We start from the raw sequence: 19,557 nt of genomic DNA on the forward strand, positions 1-19,557 counted from the left end.
AAGCAGGGTGGGTGTGGGGGAAACCTGTCTGGCTCTTTCTCCCCAGTCTCATCAGGATTTTTGCAGTTTAAACTTGTTTTCCAGACAGAGGGTTGGAGGACATAGGCCCCAGAAACCCTTAAACATTAGAAATAAAGCAGCTGCAACAGAAAGCAGAGTGTCTACTTTAACTCCTTCCTCATGTGCCGTGTTTAGACCTGGAGGTACCTGGCTCTGCTCCTTCCCCTGCACTGGGAGGGGACGAGGCTGGGGTGGAGGCCTTGTCCTCAGAGCCTTATCACACGGGCCACATGGGCAGTGGTGAGCAAGCAACACCAGCGAGCCATGCAGAGGGAAGGGGGGAGTCAGCTCAGATGTGAGAGGGGTCTCCAGGGGTCTGACAGAGTGGCAGCAGCAGAGCAAAGGGCACAAGTTAGGTTTGTGGTCTCTTTATAAAATAAGACTCAGCCTTGGGAGCGTTACTGATTGGTATGGGCCTGCAGGGGCAGGAAGGCCAGAGGTTGCTGGGGACTTTAGGGACTTGGGCTGGTGGGTCTAAATCCACGTCCTGGGACCAACACCTTCTCCGACGCTCAGCCACTCCTTCAGCTGGAGAAAACTCTTTCGGGAAGTGAGTTTGAGTAGACAGCACAGTGAAATGCTGTTGAATGTCGCTCCCATCCTGGTGTGCTGCTGAGCAGAATGCAGAGCAGGTGCTCAGGTGGGAAGACCTGGCCACGAGGAACTCGCTGGCCAGCAAGGAGTCTCTGAAGAGCCGTCCGAATCTGTCCAGGTTCTCTGCATTGCCACGGCTCCAGAGAGCCTGCTCTGGAGCCCTGTGCCTCATGTGCATCTCCCACCACTGTGCCTCACCCTTCGGTGAGGCTGAGGAACCTCTGGTGCCACCGCCTGACTTCCTCCTCTCCTTCCTCCTTACTCAGCACCTGGTAAGTCTGGTTTCTGAGGCAGCCATGGCGAACCACCTGAAAGGAGAGCCTGAGTTCATAGGGTTGGTACTGCTGCCCATCCTTCCCCTGGCAAAGGGGACTCCACGAGGGATGGCATTTTTCAGCAGCCGTGGAGGTGGGGCAGCCCCTCCCCATGTCACAGACACTAGAGAGGAGCCCACCAGAGGGGAGAGCCTGCTTGAGAGTGCTAGGGAGTGGATGATAGCTGAACTGTGTTTCCCTGCAGCATACAGGATAGTAAGTCCTCTGTCCTGCTCTGGGGTTTCTGGGTTTTGTTACTAGCTAGGAAGCACACAGTATATGGGGGAGATGCTCCTCTGTGAGAGGCAATACAAGAACATCCGTCACTGACGGATGGGAGGCTCCCCACGGCTTCCTCTGTCTGTGAAGACACCTCTTACTACCTCTGCACGAATCCCACTGCTTCAATTACATGTCAGCAGACCTTCTGTGCTTGGGTCAGTAATTTTGACCCCCCCCTTCCCAGACACAACCAATTCTGTCCTGTTGGAAGGAAAAGCACTGGACCAGTGAGCTCTGCAGGGACTTGGAGATGGCTGGAGCATGTGGGGCCTTGGAGGAGAAGGCAAGGTCACTGGCTGCTTCTCACCCTCTGGTTGTGGAGGCTGTGCTGCAGACACTGGTAGCTCTTGAAGGCGCAGTAACTGGGGTGCTGAACTCCACCCGAGTCGCAGATCTGGGGAGATGGGAATGAAAGCCAGGGGTGGGAGAGGAGAAGGAGAGATGGGAGCACCCACCTGGCACCCACCTGGCTTGGGGTGTCCCCAGCTCGGAAGGCGGCGTACTCTGCCTGCAGCCAGAGCATCACACGAGGGTCATTGCAGCCCTGGGTGGCTATCTGGCTGCACCAGTACTCTGCTCGCAGCCCTTGGGAAAACTGCATGCTGTAGGGCTCTGGGAAGCCGGTCTGCAAAGGGGTGGGATGAAGAGAGCTGTGCTTCTTCCTCCTCCCCACCACCCAGAGCAGGCTGCCTTCGCACAGGCCGGCTGCAGAGGCCGGGTGCTCAGTACCTTGTTGCCTGTAGCCTGGTGCTGGGCCGAGATCTGGGGGTTGATGTAGGTGATGAAGTTGCCTTTCCCGCAGTGAACACGCCTCAGGTTGTTGAAGTTCTGGCATTGCTCCCTCTTCAGTGAGCAGAAGGCACAGTCAGGGCACAGGTCCATGTGCCGCCGCCCAAGGCTGTCGCACACCTAGGGTGGGTGCAACGGGGAGGTCAGGGAGAAAGGAGGCAGGGGAGCTCCCGTAGCCCTGCTTGGGTCTTGCCTACCCAGTCACCCAGCTCAGCTACTCCCTAGAGGTGGTACCTGTAAAGGCAGTGCTGGTGAACATTGTCAGTACTACAGGGAGCTCTGCAAACAGCGGAGGGCGAAGATGGACTTCAGCATCCTTACCGAATCTCCAAAGCCGAGGATTTTTTCTTCCATCTCCTTCCAGGCCTGGGTGACAACTGACGAAACACAGATTCCCTCCAGCACTGCATAGCACAGGATCATCACTGCTTCCTTCTTCTTCAGGGCTAAAAGGCTGGCAAAGAAAGGGATGGAGGAAGTCAGTTCTCTTCCCTTTTCATGAGCTGAAGAGACAGACCCTTAGATAAAAACAGAAGGGGTGTGGGGAGGAGGAGGTGCAATGGGGGAAGGCAACCCCAAATGCAAAATGCTTCCTGAAGAAACCTTATAATCCTGGCCAAACTGCACAGAGGAGTGGGGATGTCAGCAGGGTCTGCATGTGCTTGTGTAACATGTTGGATGGGAACGCATTCAGGAACATGTGAGAGGCACTGGACAGGCACAGGTTCAGGAACTTTTCCAGTACCACTGAAGCAGCTGCTGTGTAGTTCTGTCCGTCCAACTGCACAGCAAAGGGATCTCTGTTAGAGCCTGCTGAGTGTTGATCACAGGGCAGCCCCACTGGGGTCTGACATGGACAAATTATTAAGTCTCTCTCCTGCTTGAGACAATATTTTTGATGGAAAGGGGAATAAACTGGTAATGATGGTGAATTAAATTTTCATTCAGACTGATGTGGGAAGCCAAAGGCAGAAAAATTAAGGACAGTATAAGGACAGATATTGACAATAAGAATGTTTTCCATCTTAGGAACAGCAGAAATCATAGACTGGTATTAGACAGGGATCATGTGAATTATCAGCAATGAAGCAGAAGAGGTAAAAACACTCATTAAATATTTCTCTTCTGTGTCTGGAAACAAATCCAGTGATAAACAGATATATTTTTTTTTTTTATCTGGCAGAAAGTAAGAAGAAAAAGGCAGCAATTAATTATATTAAAATGTTCTTAAAATCCATGCATGAGCTAACCTGTATGGAGGATTTGTCCTAAGACTGACTGAGACTTCTTGGAGACCTTCAGATTAGCCTTAAAGAGAAAAGAAATAGGTGGAGAACCTGGAGGGAGGTCATTAAGACGAGATTTCCTACGGCCTGGAAAAATTTCGCTGAAAGTGAGAAGCTGAAGAAGCTGGACTTAGCTGAGCAAAGGCACTGTTGAGTGGCCAGTCAGTCAGTCTGTCCTTTTACCAAGGTGGAGGTCAGACGGAAGGCTCTGTTCTTCATCAGATGAAGAGCAATGACTTATAACGACTGGAATTCAGGGTGAGATGAATTCAAATCAGAAATTAGCTGCATGAAATGAAGGATGTTTACCATGAGAGCAGCTTATGAGACAGTTTATCTGTGGCTCGGCTAAAGATTGATAAAGATATCCCAGATTTCAGTCAGGAGGGGGGCTATAGCTCAGCCATGGGATACTGTTTTTTCTTCAGGGATCCCCAGGCATGGCTCTATGTGTCCTGCGCTGGGCATCAGGAAAATTTGCCAGATCTGAAGGACAAAAGAGATCAATCTCCCTGCCAATAAGCTCCTGCAATTACATTCTGCGAGAAGATAAAGTGCTGTAAGGAGCAACTGGTGTTCACAGATCCATGCACAGTGGAGCAGTTTATACTGTATGTGCTGAAACGTGTGAATGCCAGGCATTTGCACTGTGTTTGTGTGTGCTCTTGCAAATATGTGTGAGCATTAGGACTTGGGAAGAGGTTTTGTGCACCTGCTTAAGAGGACACATGCACTGGATATGTGTGCAGGTGTACATGAGCATTTGCCTTGTTTGCTGTGTACGTACATAACAGGAATTGTGTGCAGTCCATCACACATGCATACAAGAGCAAGAGCTCAGCAGGCTGCATGAGGTCCAGCCCTAAGAGATCCCTAGGGCCTGCCAAGGGCGAAGGAGTTCACGGCACATACTCTGCACTTGCAGCAAGTCAGAAGCAAGTGATCCTGTGCCCAAACAGCTCACACTAAGCAGCAGCAAATGAGCATGTCAGGATCTCTGAAGGCATCACTCTCATTTAGGTACAAGAGAACCTGGAAAATCTCAGTCGTCGAAAATATCATGAATGCCTCCATGCTAATTTTTAAAAAAAGACATTATGGTCAAACCTGTCTTATCACAGTGCTGCAGATGCTGCTTGAGCCTGCATTGAGACAAGAGAAGTTGTTGTTTCAACACACATTTTTGTGCTGCACCCTGGACAGGCTGCAAATGGTATTCCGAGGATACAGACACAGGAACAAATTGCAGCGGCGCCAACCCACCGCACATCAACAACATCCACTGGAAAAATGAGGGCAGTTCAAAACCTAGAAATCTATGCATTGCAAGCCTGTGCATATATAACTGCAATGCACCACACTGTGAACAACCTGGTCATATGTTTGTGGAGGGAAGATCTGAGCTCAGAAAAGACAAAAGAATGCAAATTCAGGACAGCAGTAACAGACACAGCTGGAAAGAATGAAAACGTGCCAGTGAAAAAAAGGGAAACAAAGTCTGCTCATCCTGGAGACAGCACTTCCAGAACCCGCAAGACCCTTATGTCTACTCCTGCATCCCTTGACTCCATATGATCTTTTTTTTCTTGGTTCTTCTGTAAACACTCACAGGAAAGCTTTTGAAATTTTAGCAAAAAATACCTCTGGTCTGTACTGATCCCACATGAAAACCCTGTCTGTGGTTGTTTAATAAAACCCTCTCAGCATTTTACTGTGACTGGATGCTGGACTTCACTAGAAGAGGAAGCAGGCACAGCCTGCAGGCACACCTAGCACTTCTCCTCCATAGAGAATTGCTCTTTGAGTGGGAATTACCTAACACTTACAGTTTCTCTCTTTCAAGCAGCTGCTGCAGAGCAGCCCATGAGATCCAGATTTCTTTGTCCGCTGTGCTGATAAACCCGTGACAGCTGAAGGGAGTCCCTGCCAGCACTCAGAAGTCTGACTGCTCATTCACAGTTGGATCTTGGCCTTAAAAAACTGGTAAATTAGCTGGGTCATCTTGGTGGGACTCACAAATTTGATTAATGACCTGACATTATTCTCCAAAAATTACCTGAAACGATTTACCCGCAAATATATCATCATTGCCTCTTGTTCTACTGCTCACTTGTTATGCCAGTGACACGTTTTGATTTTATTGCTTCTTCATCAAACCAGGATGATCAAGCCATTAAAGTGAGAGGCATATTAACAGTCATTAAACATCGTATGAATAGCTCTGGTGTTTTCCTCAACAAGGTAGAAAAACTGTCCAGCTTTCTATACTTTAAAAAAAAATAATAAAGCAAATAATTAACAACCTAAAGCTGAGAATGTGACTGTTACTAAACGGGCTTAACAGCCTTTGCTTGCTCCTGCACGTGCACCAGTCCAGCAAGTGCTGCCCAAACAAGATGCAAATAGAGGACTGCAAGGAAAAGGGGCAGTAAAAGGGAACTCAGCTCCAGCCTCTTCTAGGAAGAGTGCTTCCATAAGTAGCTCATAAGCAGCAATAAAACATCTGCTGAATGTTGATGACCTACTTGGTTCAGAACAGAGTCTGTTCTGAGTCTGATCTCTTCACCCAGGTCAGAAAGCCTCATACTCCTGAGCACTGCCCGCTGACACTTTGCTGTTGGCCATGTTTGCAGAAGCACACAAATTGTGTCTGTAGCATCCGCTCACCCATCCAGGAAATTGAGTCGTGCCATCTGCCCGAGGTTACCAAGAAATTCTGCTGCTCTCTATTTCACATCCATTTCCTGCTCTATCTCTGTTCTACATCTCCGCTGCGAAGCTTTCTGGCCACAACGGCTGCACGTTTGTGTGTTGGTTTACTAGCACCAGGTGGGTGAGGTAACTCTACAACATCCCCAAGTGACAGCTAGCCCCTGAAAGCAGCTTAGAGGTAACAGGGGAATGGTTCCCATCCCGCATCACCAGACCCAGGGACAGGTCCTGGGCTCCTCCCTTGCTTGCCAGCACCTGCAGTCCGTGACGCCAAGGCTCTGGGCGCACCCAGGGCCACCGCTGGTTTCCTGGCACCACAGCTGGCAACGTGGTGCTCAGAGAAGCCCCCTGCTGCTACCTCTCTCTCTAAAAAAATAGAGTTGAGAAGACTCTGTCATCTGAGATCAGTAATTCCTCAGTGGCTAAAAGAGAAAACTTCGGACGACAGCCCATGCTGTTTTAGCAACTCAAGACATGGCGTGACGCATGCACAGCCTACTTCACTTCATGTGGCATCTCTGAAGAGGGATGGTTGACAACATCCACTTCTCCCTCAACATAATGACAAGGATTTGGGCCATTAACTTTCAGCTGCTGAACCTCCCTCATATTAGCTGGTTGCGTGAGGCAAGCAGAAAAGACGATAAGGAGCAAACAGCTTTCCAGCACTTTATGACTTCTGACTTGTGTGGGTTGCTGTAGGAAACTAAAACCACTAAGGGAAAAGACGATGTTAACAGCCTCAGACAGAAAAGTAGATTACTTTTTTTTTTAAAGCATACCCATACAATACATCGTATGGTTATAATGTTGTGAAGCCAAAAAGTCTTTGTTGATGTGTTGTGTCACCTGGAGCAATATGTTCCAGCCCATTCAGAACAGAGAAGGGTTTTCTAACAGTACATATTAAGAATAAATCTTTTTGAATCAGTGACTATAGAAAAACATCTCTCTAATTCTTCGTGAGCTGACTAAGGGGATCTCTGGCCACCTGACATCACCTTTGACAATTAAAGTCCCAGCGATGCCTTAGCAGCCTGCGGATGGCCCAGATGCCAAGAAGACAAGCCAACTGGCTGATAGCAGCAGGTAAACTGGTGCAGGAGTCATTGGAAGAAAGGGGCATAACACCTGGCCAAGAGCTAGCGGGTGCAGACTGTGGGACAATTTGTATTCTTTAAGCAGTTACACTTTGAGGTAAACTTTTGACGTTACATTGCCTGAAGTTCCTGTTGCAAATGCTAACCAGTGCAAAAGCCCAGCCAGGTCCTTGTTAAATAGGAGGCTCTGGTTTCTAGGAACTGAGGTTTCCAAGTGCTGGCAGGGCAGCCAGTTCCCTGTCATTCGCCTGGTGAATCCTGGATCCTTTGTACCATGAGACCTAACTCCTCTTCAAAGTAAGCCACACAGAGTGACGATATGGAAACAATTAACGGGCCCTGGACTTACCAAACAGCCAAATTTTCAACAACAACAACAAAGGAAATAAAATAAATAAATAAATGTAATAAGAGACATGTATTTTCCCCCACAATGAATCACTGCTAACAGGACTACCACAAAAGTGTGCTGTGAGTTTTTCACCTTTCTATTTTGATATAATTGCCATCTCTCTCTCTCTAAAGGTCACAGCTAGCTTCACCAAGCACCACAGAGCAGCTGCCACAAGCAGGGCCGAGCAAGGCGGGGTGGATATCCTGCTAGACATATGACTGCAGAAGATGTGCAGCCCTGGCTTCTCTGCCCCGTCACAACTGTGTGCACCCGATGTTAAACCAGATGCTGAACAGCACCCGTGCGTGCTGACCAGTCCCACCCGTCACTATCACTCTCGCTGGAGTGGAGATGCCTCAGAGCATTTTGCTCCTGTTTCAGGTCATGTGCTGAAGTCCCCTTGTGTGCAGACAGGATGTGGTGAGCAGTAAAGCCGACAGGCGTAGCCCAGCTCACTTTTTTATCTCACTTGAATTTAAGCTTTGCTTAGCATGATTGATGGGGCTCGGCTGTCGGGCTGCAGACACAGTCAGCATTAGTGCCTTTGAGGAACTCTGCAGCAGAACAACGAGTGTCATCTGTAATCACAGCAGTCCCTCGGTAATCCCAATATAACTAAATCAGAGCAAGGCTCAATTTCTGTGGCAGGGAAGATGAACGTATCTTCAACGAAACGTAACTTTGCGTTAGCGTACATACGCCAGGAGATATTTGCTGGGCAGTAAAAGCCTCCTACAATGTTAGGAAGGAGGATGACATAAGCTGCAGCCTTGTACGGGAACAACTATAGTTTCAACGATATGCTTCAATTTATTTTTGCATGTAGAAGCGGGATCTGAGGCTCAACTGTAGAAGCATGCAGTGTTTTCAGTAGAAAACATGTGTGCAATCACGCACAAACTGATGTACTTACAGGAATATCACTGGCCCGCAACAAAGTGAAACCAAAATTACTTATCTATGAAAATCACATTTGGACAGCCCATTTATGACTTTGGTAAGCAAAGTAATCTTTGCATTACAGTCAGAGGAAGTGGTCCTCCACCACAAAGTATGAAAGGTTCAAAACAGGAGTAGCACTGGTCCTGCCAAGCCAGCCTGCTCTGTGCTCCCAGCTCTGTTTCCTGGTTTTTAATTCTTTCTTGGGCTGCTTTAGTTCTGTCTGTGTGAGGACAGAGCACGGCTCAGGGCTCTCCTCAAACCAGGCTGTTTCAGGAAACACCTGCTTGATGTTGCATGGAGGTGAGCACAGGCAGACAGTGGTGCATCCCAGTGTCCCAAAGACCTGTGACCGCAAGAAGCCTCCTTCTGCAGGTTGCTCACACTGCCAGCAGACATGAGCTGGGAGGCGGATGGGCGCAGGGGTGATTACACCGCGCAGCTGGCTGCAGGATGGGGATGTATCATGGGACACGTGCATAGGATAAAGCCCTGACTGAATCTCAGGCACGGTCAGAAGGCACTTTACTCACATCGCCAGGCCAGGAACATTTCCCTTTGAGGACTGCATGCACGGCATACAGCAACCAGCGCCCCACCAGGTGAGGAGCTGGGTCTCCCCCTCACCTGCCTCGGGGGGCCTCCTCCTGCATCCCCTCCTTGGCATCGCTGGGCACGCTCCCCGGGTCTGACGTGGTGTTGGGGTCTGGCGTAGAGTCCTCCATGCCCGCCGAGGTCTCCAAGGTGAGGGCCAAGCTGATGAGCTGCCGGACGCTGTGCTGCAGGCGGCGCTCCCAGGCTCGCTCTGCCTGGCTGTGGGATGGTGAGGGGGCCGGGGGGGCCGGGACCGGCAGGGTTGGTGGGGGCTCAGGCAGCCCCCTGTCCCGCGAGGGTCTCGGCACCTCTGGCAGGGCTAGGGGGAGCTTCCTCGCCAAGGGTTTCTGGCTTGACAGCGCGTAGGAGTACTTCAGGAGCATGTCCACGTTGGAGTGCAGATGGATGTCAGTGGGCGAAAGAGGTGCCTGCTCCAGTGCTGGGGAGAGAACAGGACAGGAAGGCTGGGGACCAGAGCTGGCCTCTGTGTCTGCTCTTCGGGAGGTGGAGGGCACCTTTCTGGGGCCAGACAGAAAGCTGCCTCCCCATAGCTGTGACCAGTCAGCACACATGCTTCCTGCTGCTGCACTTATGCATACACATGTGGGACTGGGAAGGTTTCTGCCAGTCTTGTGACCCTTCATGGAATCACAGAAGGGTTGAGGCTGGCAGGGACCTTTGGAGGCCTTCTGGTCCACATCCCTTGCTCAAGCAGGGACGCCCGGAGCAGGTTGCCCAGGGCCATGTCCAGGAGGCTTTTGAAGATCCCCAGGGCGGGGGAGCTCCACAACCTCTCTGAGCAACCGCTGCCTGTGCTCCATCACCTGCACAGAAGAGGGGATTCCCTAAGCCATGTGCTGGCGTGCTCCCACCTGTATGTCCACCAGTCCCACAGCATACCATGGGCCCAAACCTCATACCAAGATTTTCTACAGGGAAGAGTAGCTGTGGGCAGTCAGCAGGCAAGCAGAGGCACCCAGAGCATCCCAGTACAGTCATACCTCCATCTGTAGGGGAGCTTTCATCCTTCGCCTGGAAGCCCACAGCATGAAGTCTCTCTGCTGGATGAAGAAGGCCTTTTGGAGGAGAGAAACTCGGACATGGGATTCGCTGAGTGGAGAGAAAAACTAGAGTACTACCGTGTCCTCTTACTTTCCTTCTCACCCCAACCTGGGCTCCTTTCTCCTAAAGCCGGCACCTTCCTTCTCGCAGGAGACACTTGTACCTCCCAACCCCAGCCCCGCTCCTCACCTTGATGTAGAATTTGTGCTTGGAGCAGCGGTACTGTGCGAACTGGCAGAAGGTCTGGAACCACCGTGCCTCCGGGAAGGCAGAGCAGACGGGTCCTAGAGACGGGTGAGAGACAGGGGAGGTGGGGACAGGACGTCCCTTGGCCTGAGCATGAACACTGGCACCTCTCAGATGTGTATTTTCAGAGCATGCTTGTGGTTGAACGGGGAGTCAGAGGTGTCTGCCCCCATGTGGAGATCACAGCGTTGTGCTGTTAAAACCACCAAGATTTCATGTCACTTGTTTCCCTATTCACCATCCAGGGGTTCAGCTCATCCATCTGCCCTTTTTCACATGGTATCTTCCTTTTTACATAAATCCAAACCTCTTGTTTCCAGGACCTGATAAGGTCTCTGTTTTTACTCACAAATCTCAGAATGGTTGAGGTTAGATGGGACCTCTGGAGGTCATCTGGTCCAAACCCCTGCTGAAGCAGGGCCACCTGGAGTATAGTCCTTGAAGGCTTAAAAGAAAAAAAGGCAAGTAATGGTGTGATGGGTTAAGTGATGACGGGATCAGGCCTGTGCCTTGAAAGGTACTGCTGACCTTACTGGGTCAAAAGCTGCAGCTCTTCCTGCAGTGATTGCAGGAGAGCCAAGGTCATGCAGGAGAGACGAAAACCCTGGGAGATTTTGGGAAGGGGGTAATTTTGTGTTCCCTGCAGGATTGCTCTGCTCATCCCTGTGTCTGTTCATTCCCACAGAAGAGCCTCAGGCTCTATGTGCTTGCCATTTCGGTCTGTCTTCTGCCTCCAGACCTGCCCCACAAGCTCCTCCAGCCATCCTGCCCACTCCCTGCAGCTGGCTGTGAGCCCAGAAAGAGTGGAGGAGCTGCTCATGATCCTCCTGGCTCCTCTGGAGTCCAGAAGAAGCCCCTGTGGTCCCATCAAAGCACTACACCCCCAGCCCAGCTACATGCAAGCAGGTGGAGAAAACTTTAGAGAGAAGAGTATCTCTTCAGGATCCCTCAGAAAACAACGTGGTGACCACAGGAGTGTCCCATGAAGGCCTGCCAGTGAGGGTCACGTGCTGGTGGAGATGGAGGAGTTTAGCAGTGAAATTACACTGCTCTTGCTACTCTCCCAGTGTGCATCTTGTTCATAATATAAACACTTGTACATCTTTTGTTCATAATGTGAGTGCCTATTTTTCAGTCCATCGTTATTCAGCTCTATAGGCAGCTGGAATTAGATCAGACAAAGGCACTCTAACGAGGGCCCATGCACTAGTAGGCGCATGGCAGCCAAACAGTGGAGGTGTAATTGTGTCTCCTGTACTTCTGCATGCAGGAGAAGCACGTGGCAGCATCTCACCTTGTGCTCAAAGCCAGCCACAGCACGCTGCACAGTCAGGTGCTCTCTCTCCTCCCCCCATTTATTGCCAAGCGTGTAGTAATTGGCATATCACACTGCCCTTGAAACCAAATTTTTAGGCATTAATTGTGCAGAGACCAGAGCATCCCGTGCTCTTTTGTTTTTAGCTTAGAGTTGAATTTGGTTGTTAATTTTGGCAAAAGCAATGGACAGGACGAGAGCTACAAACATGATAACGGCCTGAAATCAGGGAAATTGAAATCAGGGAATACAGACCTTTTGCACCAAGTAAAGGCAGATACAGACAACATGGTGAATAAGACAGCAGTCTTCAAAGTGAGTGAGAAACACGTAATACATGAAAGGCAGAAAACACCAGTGTTAAGTGCACTTTGGGCTGATTACTTGAGAAGTGGCCCTATGCCATGCAATAAGCAGGAGGCATTAACCCTGCCTAAATCATACCTCTTCCCTTGTGCCAAGCATACAGATTCACTAGCAAAAGCAGAATTTCAGCCGTCTACCAGAAAAATGCCCAATGTGATGGGAACAAGCCTGACAGTCCCCTTGCCCTTTGCCCTTTCTTTGAATCCTCTGACCTTTTTGCCAAGAGGAGCCCTTCCACTATTATATGTTTAATTTAATCCATGAGATCTTTTGCTTCTTTCCTGTGCTCTCCCTGCCCATTTGCTTGCTGCAAGCAGCTGCAACTCCTGTTGGATGTCAGGAGGCCCTCGCTCTGGACTTTGTGGCCAAGTCCATGTGCAGGATCTCCCAGCACTGGGTACTTCCATGGAACAAGAACAATTAATTAACAATTTCACCTTCACTGAAAGGTGGAGCCAGCCAAGATGTTTTCATACACTCATTAGGGAAACATCATCCTGACTCGGTTCTTCCATGGCAAAGAACATTGAAAGGTTATGTGTGCACTTTCCATGTTTAAAATACAACATAACAGCTTTCCTGAGTGCCACACATGCGAAGCACGATTAATGCTCATGAATATTTGGAATTAGAAAGCACTGTCAGTTATCTGTGAGGGCAGTATAGACAAAAACATGTGAGGGCACATGCCCTACCAAGTTAACCCCTAGGCTCCCGAAGCATGTCCCTACAGAAGTGAGGATGCCTGGGACTATGCAGGTCCCAGCGGGCAGGAGCTAAGCTGCTCGTGTGGCCTCAGCAGTGAGTCCCTGCTGTGAGGGAGATGAAGGAGGCTCCAGAGTGAGACAGGTAAGGACCAAAGTGGTTGGCCTACAGCATTGTGGGTTGGCCTGCCGTGCACGTGCCGAGGAGAGAGGGTCCCAGAGCAGCAGCGGGAATATCTCCAAGCACTGCCGTGCCAACCATGGTGTCCCAGAGGTCCACAGTGATGGGGTGACAGACATTGCCTGGAGGAGAACCAGCAGCAGCCCTGTGGCACCCAGAGCCTTGGTATCATGGACTGCAGGTGCCAGCAAGTGAGGGAGCAGCCCAGGACCTGTCCCTGGGTCTGGCAATGCAGGATGGAACCATTCCCCTGACACAGCTGCAGAGGCAGGCAAGAAATAGTTGCCCTCAAGCTGCAGTCCAAATAAGCACAGACAGTTGGCTGATCATTCAGTTCATTGACGTTCATAGCTAAATATAAAGACATATTTTTAATGAGAAAATTGTTCCTATTTTTTTTTCTCTCTGAAGAAAAATACAACAGAAGTAGTCCCAAGTTTTTCAGCTGCACAGATATAATTATGCCACTTAAATTCACTGATGCAGGGGTTCAGGGAAAGGATGATTGCAGAGATTTAAAGGGTGCTGTTGCTATGGCACTTTCTGAACTGGGATGTTTCTCGTCTACTGAGATGTTAAACACTTAAAAAAGCAGCTTATCAGCTCACGGTTTCTTAAGGGCCTATGAGAACCTATGAATCAAGCTTCTGAATTAAACCCTAGATCTAGCTGGAAAGAGCTGTTCAGTTCATAAGATGAACTGTTAGGAAGAGCCAACGAGACTCAGTGTGCTTCAGAAAGAGGTGGCGGCTGTTATTTTACTTTTTCCCTGCCTCCCCACCACACACAGTTCAATGGAGGTGTGGAGGAACTGAAGAGCTGGGTGAAGGGCCATCGGTGTGGCCAGAGCTTCAGCCTGTTACCTGTGGAAAGGTGCCGGGGAAGCTGCACTTGTTTAGTCAGGTGGAAGGCCCTAGTTTACAGACAGGTAAGAGTAGCCTCACGTTCATAGGCCCTAGTCCTCCTGGGAGACTTCAGGCATCTCAAAAACTGCTGGAGGGACAACACGGCAGGGCATAAGTGTTACAGGAGGTTCCTGGATTGTACTGATGATAGCTTCCTCCTCCCAGTCATGGAGGAGTTAATGAGAAGGGATTATCTGCTGGACTTCACACCCACCGATAATGAGGGGCCTCTTGAAAGATCTGCCCATAGGATAAGGCTCCAGAAGAGGGGCCCAAGAAAGCTGGTGAATATTTAAGAATCACCTCCTCCAGGCTTAAGAGTGGTGCACCAGGAGGCCTGTGTGGATGAACAGAGCGCTCCTTGCCAAACCCAAACACAAAAAGGAAGCATACCGAGGGTGGAATTAAAGGTGGGTAACCTAGGAGAAGCACTGGAAGGTGTGACCAGAGGGGAAATGAAACGACCCTTGGAGGTTTCCAAAATTTATCTGCACAAAGCAACGGTGATCTAGTGCTGGGACTGTCCTGCTCTAAGCTTGAATTTGGACTACACACCCACCAAAGGGCCCATTCCACCACTGTTCCTGCAATCTGGTGGCGTTTTGGCAGCTGGTGACAGCTGGGGCGGCATCTGCCACTGCCTCGGGAGGTGGGGTGAGCCCCAAGTGCCCTACCTTCAGGGACGTGGCCATGGTTCTCCTGCAGGTCCAGCTGCAGGACGGCGGGGCTGAGGCAGCCCCATACCTGCCGCAGGTGGCAGGACACTTGGGCCTTCCAGGGTGGGCGCAGGCTGGAGAAGAAGAGCTGGTATTCGCTGTCAGACAGGGGGCTGCCTGCGGGAGGCACGGGTGGCACAGCAGCAGACGTCAGCCAGATCAGCAGGCCTGGGGAGACAGCAGGGACTTGTCTGCCTGGTGCCTCCGGAGGTGCCCACGGCGCAGCTTCTGCTGCCCACCCCTCCCAGATGCCCCCTTCACCACGAGCAGCCCTGCCCAGCACACCAAGGACTGTTGGCAGGACTGGAAGGCAGTTCAGGTCCAGCAGGGTGGTCTTGTGAGAGATATGGGGCAGGAGGAGGTATGAGCTGGAGAGGACAGCACAGGGACTTCCAAGGTCCCCCCAGCCTGGGTATGGTGTCCCAAGGCCCTGCTGATGCCCCTGGGAGGCTGGGCAGCAGCTGGGGGGGTCACTCACCCACCAGGGAGGGCAGCCTCAGCATTTCTGCCCCTCTCCTCAGCACCCCTGTCCTGCTGACCCCTCTGCTTGGTGTCCTTGGCAGCAGCGGAATGAGAAGGCGGTGGTGTCACAGCTGGGACACCGGGGACAAGGGGACATGAGCCCCCCCTGGAACCAGGGGGTGGGAAGGGCTGGTGGGCACTGGGATGAGCAATGCAGGGGACCCGAGGCGCAGGCTGGTGATGTGGGGGTGTGAAGGGGCTTTGGCACCACCACGCCACAAGAGATGAAGGAGCTGGGGCAGAGAGCAGCTGTCCGGGGACATGGTGACAAGGCAAGCACAAGGAGCAATCCAGAAGCCTGGGCTGAGAGCCGCCAGCACAGCAGACAGTGTCGGACAGCCCAAAGGAGGTGTAAGCATAGCAGGGTGCTCCTGAAGAAGTTGTTCCTAGTGCAAACCCCAGGAGATTCAAGCCGCTCTGCTCTGCGCAGCAGCTGCAGAGAGCACTGTGGGTGCACCAGCTGCAAGTGTGGGGCATCATCTGCCAGTAACCCCAGTGGCCATGCAGGCTGACGAGGTGAAAGCTCAGATCACTGCAGCCATGCATTGCAAAAGCATCTGCCAACAGCACGTAGCTCTGCGCTTCCTTACAGGAGACAAGATGTCATTTGCTCCAGGAGCAGGAAGGCAACAGTTCCAAAAAGCCAACCATTTAACAATAGCATTGAATTTTAGGATGTTTTCACAGCTCCTTACAAACACAGAGACAATTTTTCAGCTATCTCTTGCCACTCATTAAATAGGTGACACTGCTGCAGCTCACAAGGTTTATGTGATTCCTCATCTCCTCTTGCTGAGCTTGAGATGCATTGCTTGTTAGCTGATTTTAGACAACTCTAGCACCCTCAGCTCCCCAGTTGTGTTAATCACCTCTGCTCCCTGGTGACAAAGGAGCCCAGGCTGAGCTCTGTCATCACTGAGCAGCTTCACAAGGGAATGTAATGCTGACCTCAGTGGCTGATAGAAACTGATTACCTAGGGAAGCACACCAGTGTGGCATGACATGCAGTGTTATCACAGGAGCTCCTATTCAGATTTTACGGCATACAGAAACAGGAAACATGAATGAATGGACTGGAGTCTCTGAACATACACTGAGAGCTCAAATGCAAGGCAGAAGATGAAGGAGCTGACAAGGAGATCATCCGTGGTTGATGTTCTAGTAGCTAAGGTGTTAAGATGGTGTTTAGTGATGTGAGGACAGGTTGGCTGCTTTGTACTTCCCACATACTTAAAGCGGCTTGCTCAGGCCCAGAGCCCAGCTTACTTCTGTGGACTACCCTGGATTTGGTTCAGGTTGTCAAAAATCCTTCAGAAAGCTCTTATGGTCCACAGGTGCATGGGGAAACTGAACTGCAGTGTGTACCGGGCAGGGTTGAGAGACGGTGAGTGCAGGAGAAACTGCTCTGCCCTTCAGCTGTGCTTGTGCCATGTGGCTACGGGACACTTGTATTGCAAGTTTCTGCAAAGAATAATTTATCCTTGGGGCAAGGATGAGGACAGGAGAAACAGGAGTTTGAACAGGAGTCATCAATGCACCACGCTGGGGTGGTGGTGGTGTCTATTCCTTAGGGAATGACAGTGGTCTGTGAAGTGAAGCACGAGAGTGATATTAATTCCAGTATTTCCTGATATCTGAGAGTTAAATTGGCACCTGTAAGGCTGCACCACCACAAGCTGTATCGTTTATGCACTGAGGCAGATTTGTGACCTGATTTTCAGGACCACCACAAGACCGAGCTCCCAGCAGACCATGTTCCTGCACTAGTCAGAGCTCAGCGAGCTTACGTATACTGATGTAACCCCCGGGCCTACAGCACACCTTACTGCTGCAGTAGGTAAACACAGCAGCAGAATAGCAACACACTGCTGCTACAAGGAAAGGAGATGCATTTTCCTTGTAGCTACCTGATTGCTGTGCCCACAAACACCACTAACAGCAGCAATGCTTGAAAACCTCTTGAAAACCCCAGGACTGTAGCTTACAAGCCCTTCTTCCTCTGCTACAAGGGGAATATTGTCCCTTCCTTCACTGGGCTGATAGCAAGCATCCCAGGATCAAGGTGAGTGCACAGAAACGTGCTGAACATGACATGATGATGCACTTCCCCAACTATTTCTTTTCACTCTGCCCCGTGCAGGTGCATGGTGTGTGGTGCACAGCCTTCAGCACAAGACAGCTAAAGGCTGTGACCAGAGATGGCAAATACAGCTAGAATACTCTTTCTGGATTTCAGCTAGGCCTTTGACACTCTTCCACATAAGATCCTAATGAAGACGCTGTTGAAGTATGGGCTGGAAGGGCAAGCAGTGAACTGTGTTGAAAACCGGCTGAACTGCTGGGCCCAGAGATCAGTGGTACAAAGTCTGGTTGGAAGCCAGTGATGAGCAGTGGGTCAGTACTGGGTTCAGTCGCGTTCAGCACCTTCATTAACGGGCTGGATGGTGGGGTAGAGTGTGCTCAGTAAATTCCCCGCTGACACAAAGCTTGGGGGAGAGGTTGACTCACCAGAGAGCCACACAGCCATCCTGACGGACCTCAGCAGGCTGGAGAGGTGGGCTGACGGGAGCATCCTGAAGTTCAACCAGAAGTGCAAAGTCCTGCACCTGGGGAGCAACAACTCCAGGCATCAGCACACACTGGGGGCCACTCGACTGGAAATCAGCCCCACAGAAAAAGACCTGGGGGTCCTGGTGGACACTGAGTAGAACATGAGCCAGCAATGTGCCCTTGCTGCTGAGACTAATGGTATTCTCGGCTGCATTGGGCAAAGTATCAGCAGCAGGTCAAGGGAGGTGATCCTTCCCCTCTGCTCAGCAGTGGCCACGTTTGTTAGACTGTGTCAGCTACATGAGTTGCACTGGGGGGTGGGGGTTGGATTAGGGGAGAGGATGTCCTGCCAGCTCGGGAAACTCAAAAAGATGGAGGTTGCAAAGATCAGGTAGGAATTACAGAATCAGTGTCTTGCCCGGTAGCCCTGTGCTGAACACATCCTCCTGGTAGCCACAGCCGTGTGGGAAGGGATGCGGGTACCATCTCACTCAGAGCAGGGCTGGCATCTCCACCTCCAACGACAAAAGCATTAGACAGTGTGATGAATTAAACGAAAATGATATGAACTGATGGCTTTAATAACAGGTTACCTAATCTTCATTCTGAGTTGCACTTCATTTTTGTAGGTTTACTGTCACTGAGTGAGAGCTATTCGAATGTGCTGATAAATATAGCCTTTACATTAAGATTAGCACTCATTTTAACTTGGTGGATATGTTAATCTATTCACATTTATAGAGGCACAGTACAGTTATAATGTGCATTAATCCAGAAACCTAATTTACATTTTATTTTGTTAGGAAATAATGAATGAAGCATTTTTTTCCTTGTCATTTAGAAAATGGAATATTTAATTGATTGCAAAAAACAGTATTTAAAAATGGTTTCGTGAATTAATAATACAACCTAAAATGGAGTGGGCTCATACAAGAATGCTTGAATGAACTGCTCTTGTCTTTTTAGGGCAAGAAAAACCTTACCACAGTTAGTCCTAGCGCAAGCAGGGGGTTGTGCTACAGAGCTCCAGAGGCCCCTTCCCACCTAAATCTCTCTGTGGCAAATAATTAGAGTCCTTCAGGCTTTCAGAACAAGGAAATCTCATTGTCTCATACTTTTTCTGAATGCTTGTCATTGATGTGTGAAAAATAATTCCAACCTTTTTTTCCTTCCAGCTTGGTTTTCAGCTTTGAATGAGTTATCCCTTTAGTGGCAATGACCCAATCCACCAAAATTAAATTGTACAAAAACTAAATTGTGCAAAAATTAAATCCTCAAAAAACAGCCCAAAGTAGGCAATTTACAGAACATTTTTTCAAACTAGGCTTTAGCTTAGTGTTTATCACAGGTTTGCCTGTCCTTAAGATGTGGGCAAAAAAATATTATGCTTTTTTTAAACTAATGTTTTAATTTCTTTTATGCATTCGGAAGAATAAATATAAATTACCATAAATTAATCAAGATGTTGGACTATTTTCGTAAATGAAATGCATTTTATTTGATAAAAACAGCTATGTGTCTCCTGATACTGTAACCACTAGGCAACAGAGTTGGAGAAATTTCCTTCAGTTGTCTTTTGAAAGAAAGATAGCACACTTTGTTTTCTTCTGCTAGTATTTAACTCTATTAATGTGTTACCCAAGAAAAGTTAAATGCTTACGGTCAGCTTGCAAGTAGATATCACCTCCCCGGTGGAAGCCCACCATGGGAGAATGAAGAAACTCAAATCACCCAGCCAAAGAGAGTATGTATGCTCACTGCCTAGCAGTAGACTTGAAAGACAGCACTTAGTGTTAGCATCCTGCCCCCTCCAGTTTTATGAAGTGAGAGCACATCCATTATTATTTTGATTTTTAACACTAACCAGGGAGACAGAGGCATACAAAAGGACCTGTGGGACCTCGGGTCTACAAGAAGAACCAGGTG

At 49.8% G+C, this 19,557-nt stretch overlaps 1 protein-coding gene across 1 annotated transcript; it reads right to left on the minus strand.

Moving 5' to 3' along the window:
- Positions 1–822: 822 nt before the first annotated feature.
- Positions 823–17,608, minus strand: ACRBP (acrosin binding protein; the record flags this gene model as incomplete). Its single annotated transcript, XM_083824506.1, has 10 exons — positions 823–962; positions 1,558–1,644; positions 1,717–1,875; positions 1,980–2,159; positions 2,361–2,493; positions 9,098–9,503; positions 10,066–10,174; positions 10,316–10,410; positions 14,518–15,054; positions 17,590–17,608. The coding sequence occupies 10 exons, from the start codon at positions 17,606–17,608 to the stop codon at positions 849–851; spliced, it is 1,839 nt and encodes a 612-aa protein (XP_083680632.1). The 3' UTR covers positions 823–848.
- Positions 17,609–19,557: the final 1,949 nt, after the last annotated feature.

The sequence above is a fragment of the Anser anser genome (assembly GCF_964211835.1).
Source record: "Anser anser genome assembly, chromosome: 1".
Classification (NCBI taxonomy): Eukaryota; Metazoa; Chordata; class Aves; order Anseriformes; family Anatidae; genus Anser; species Anser anser.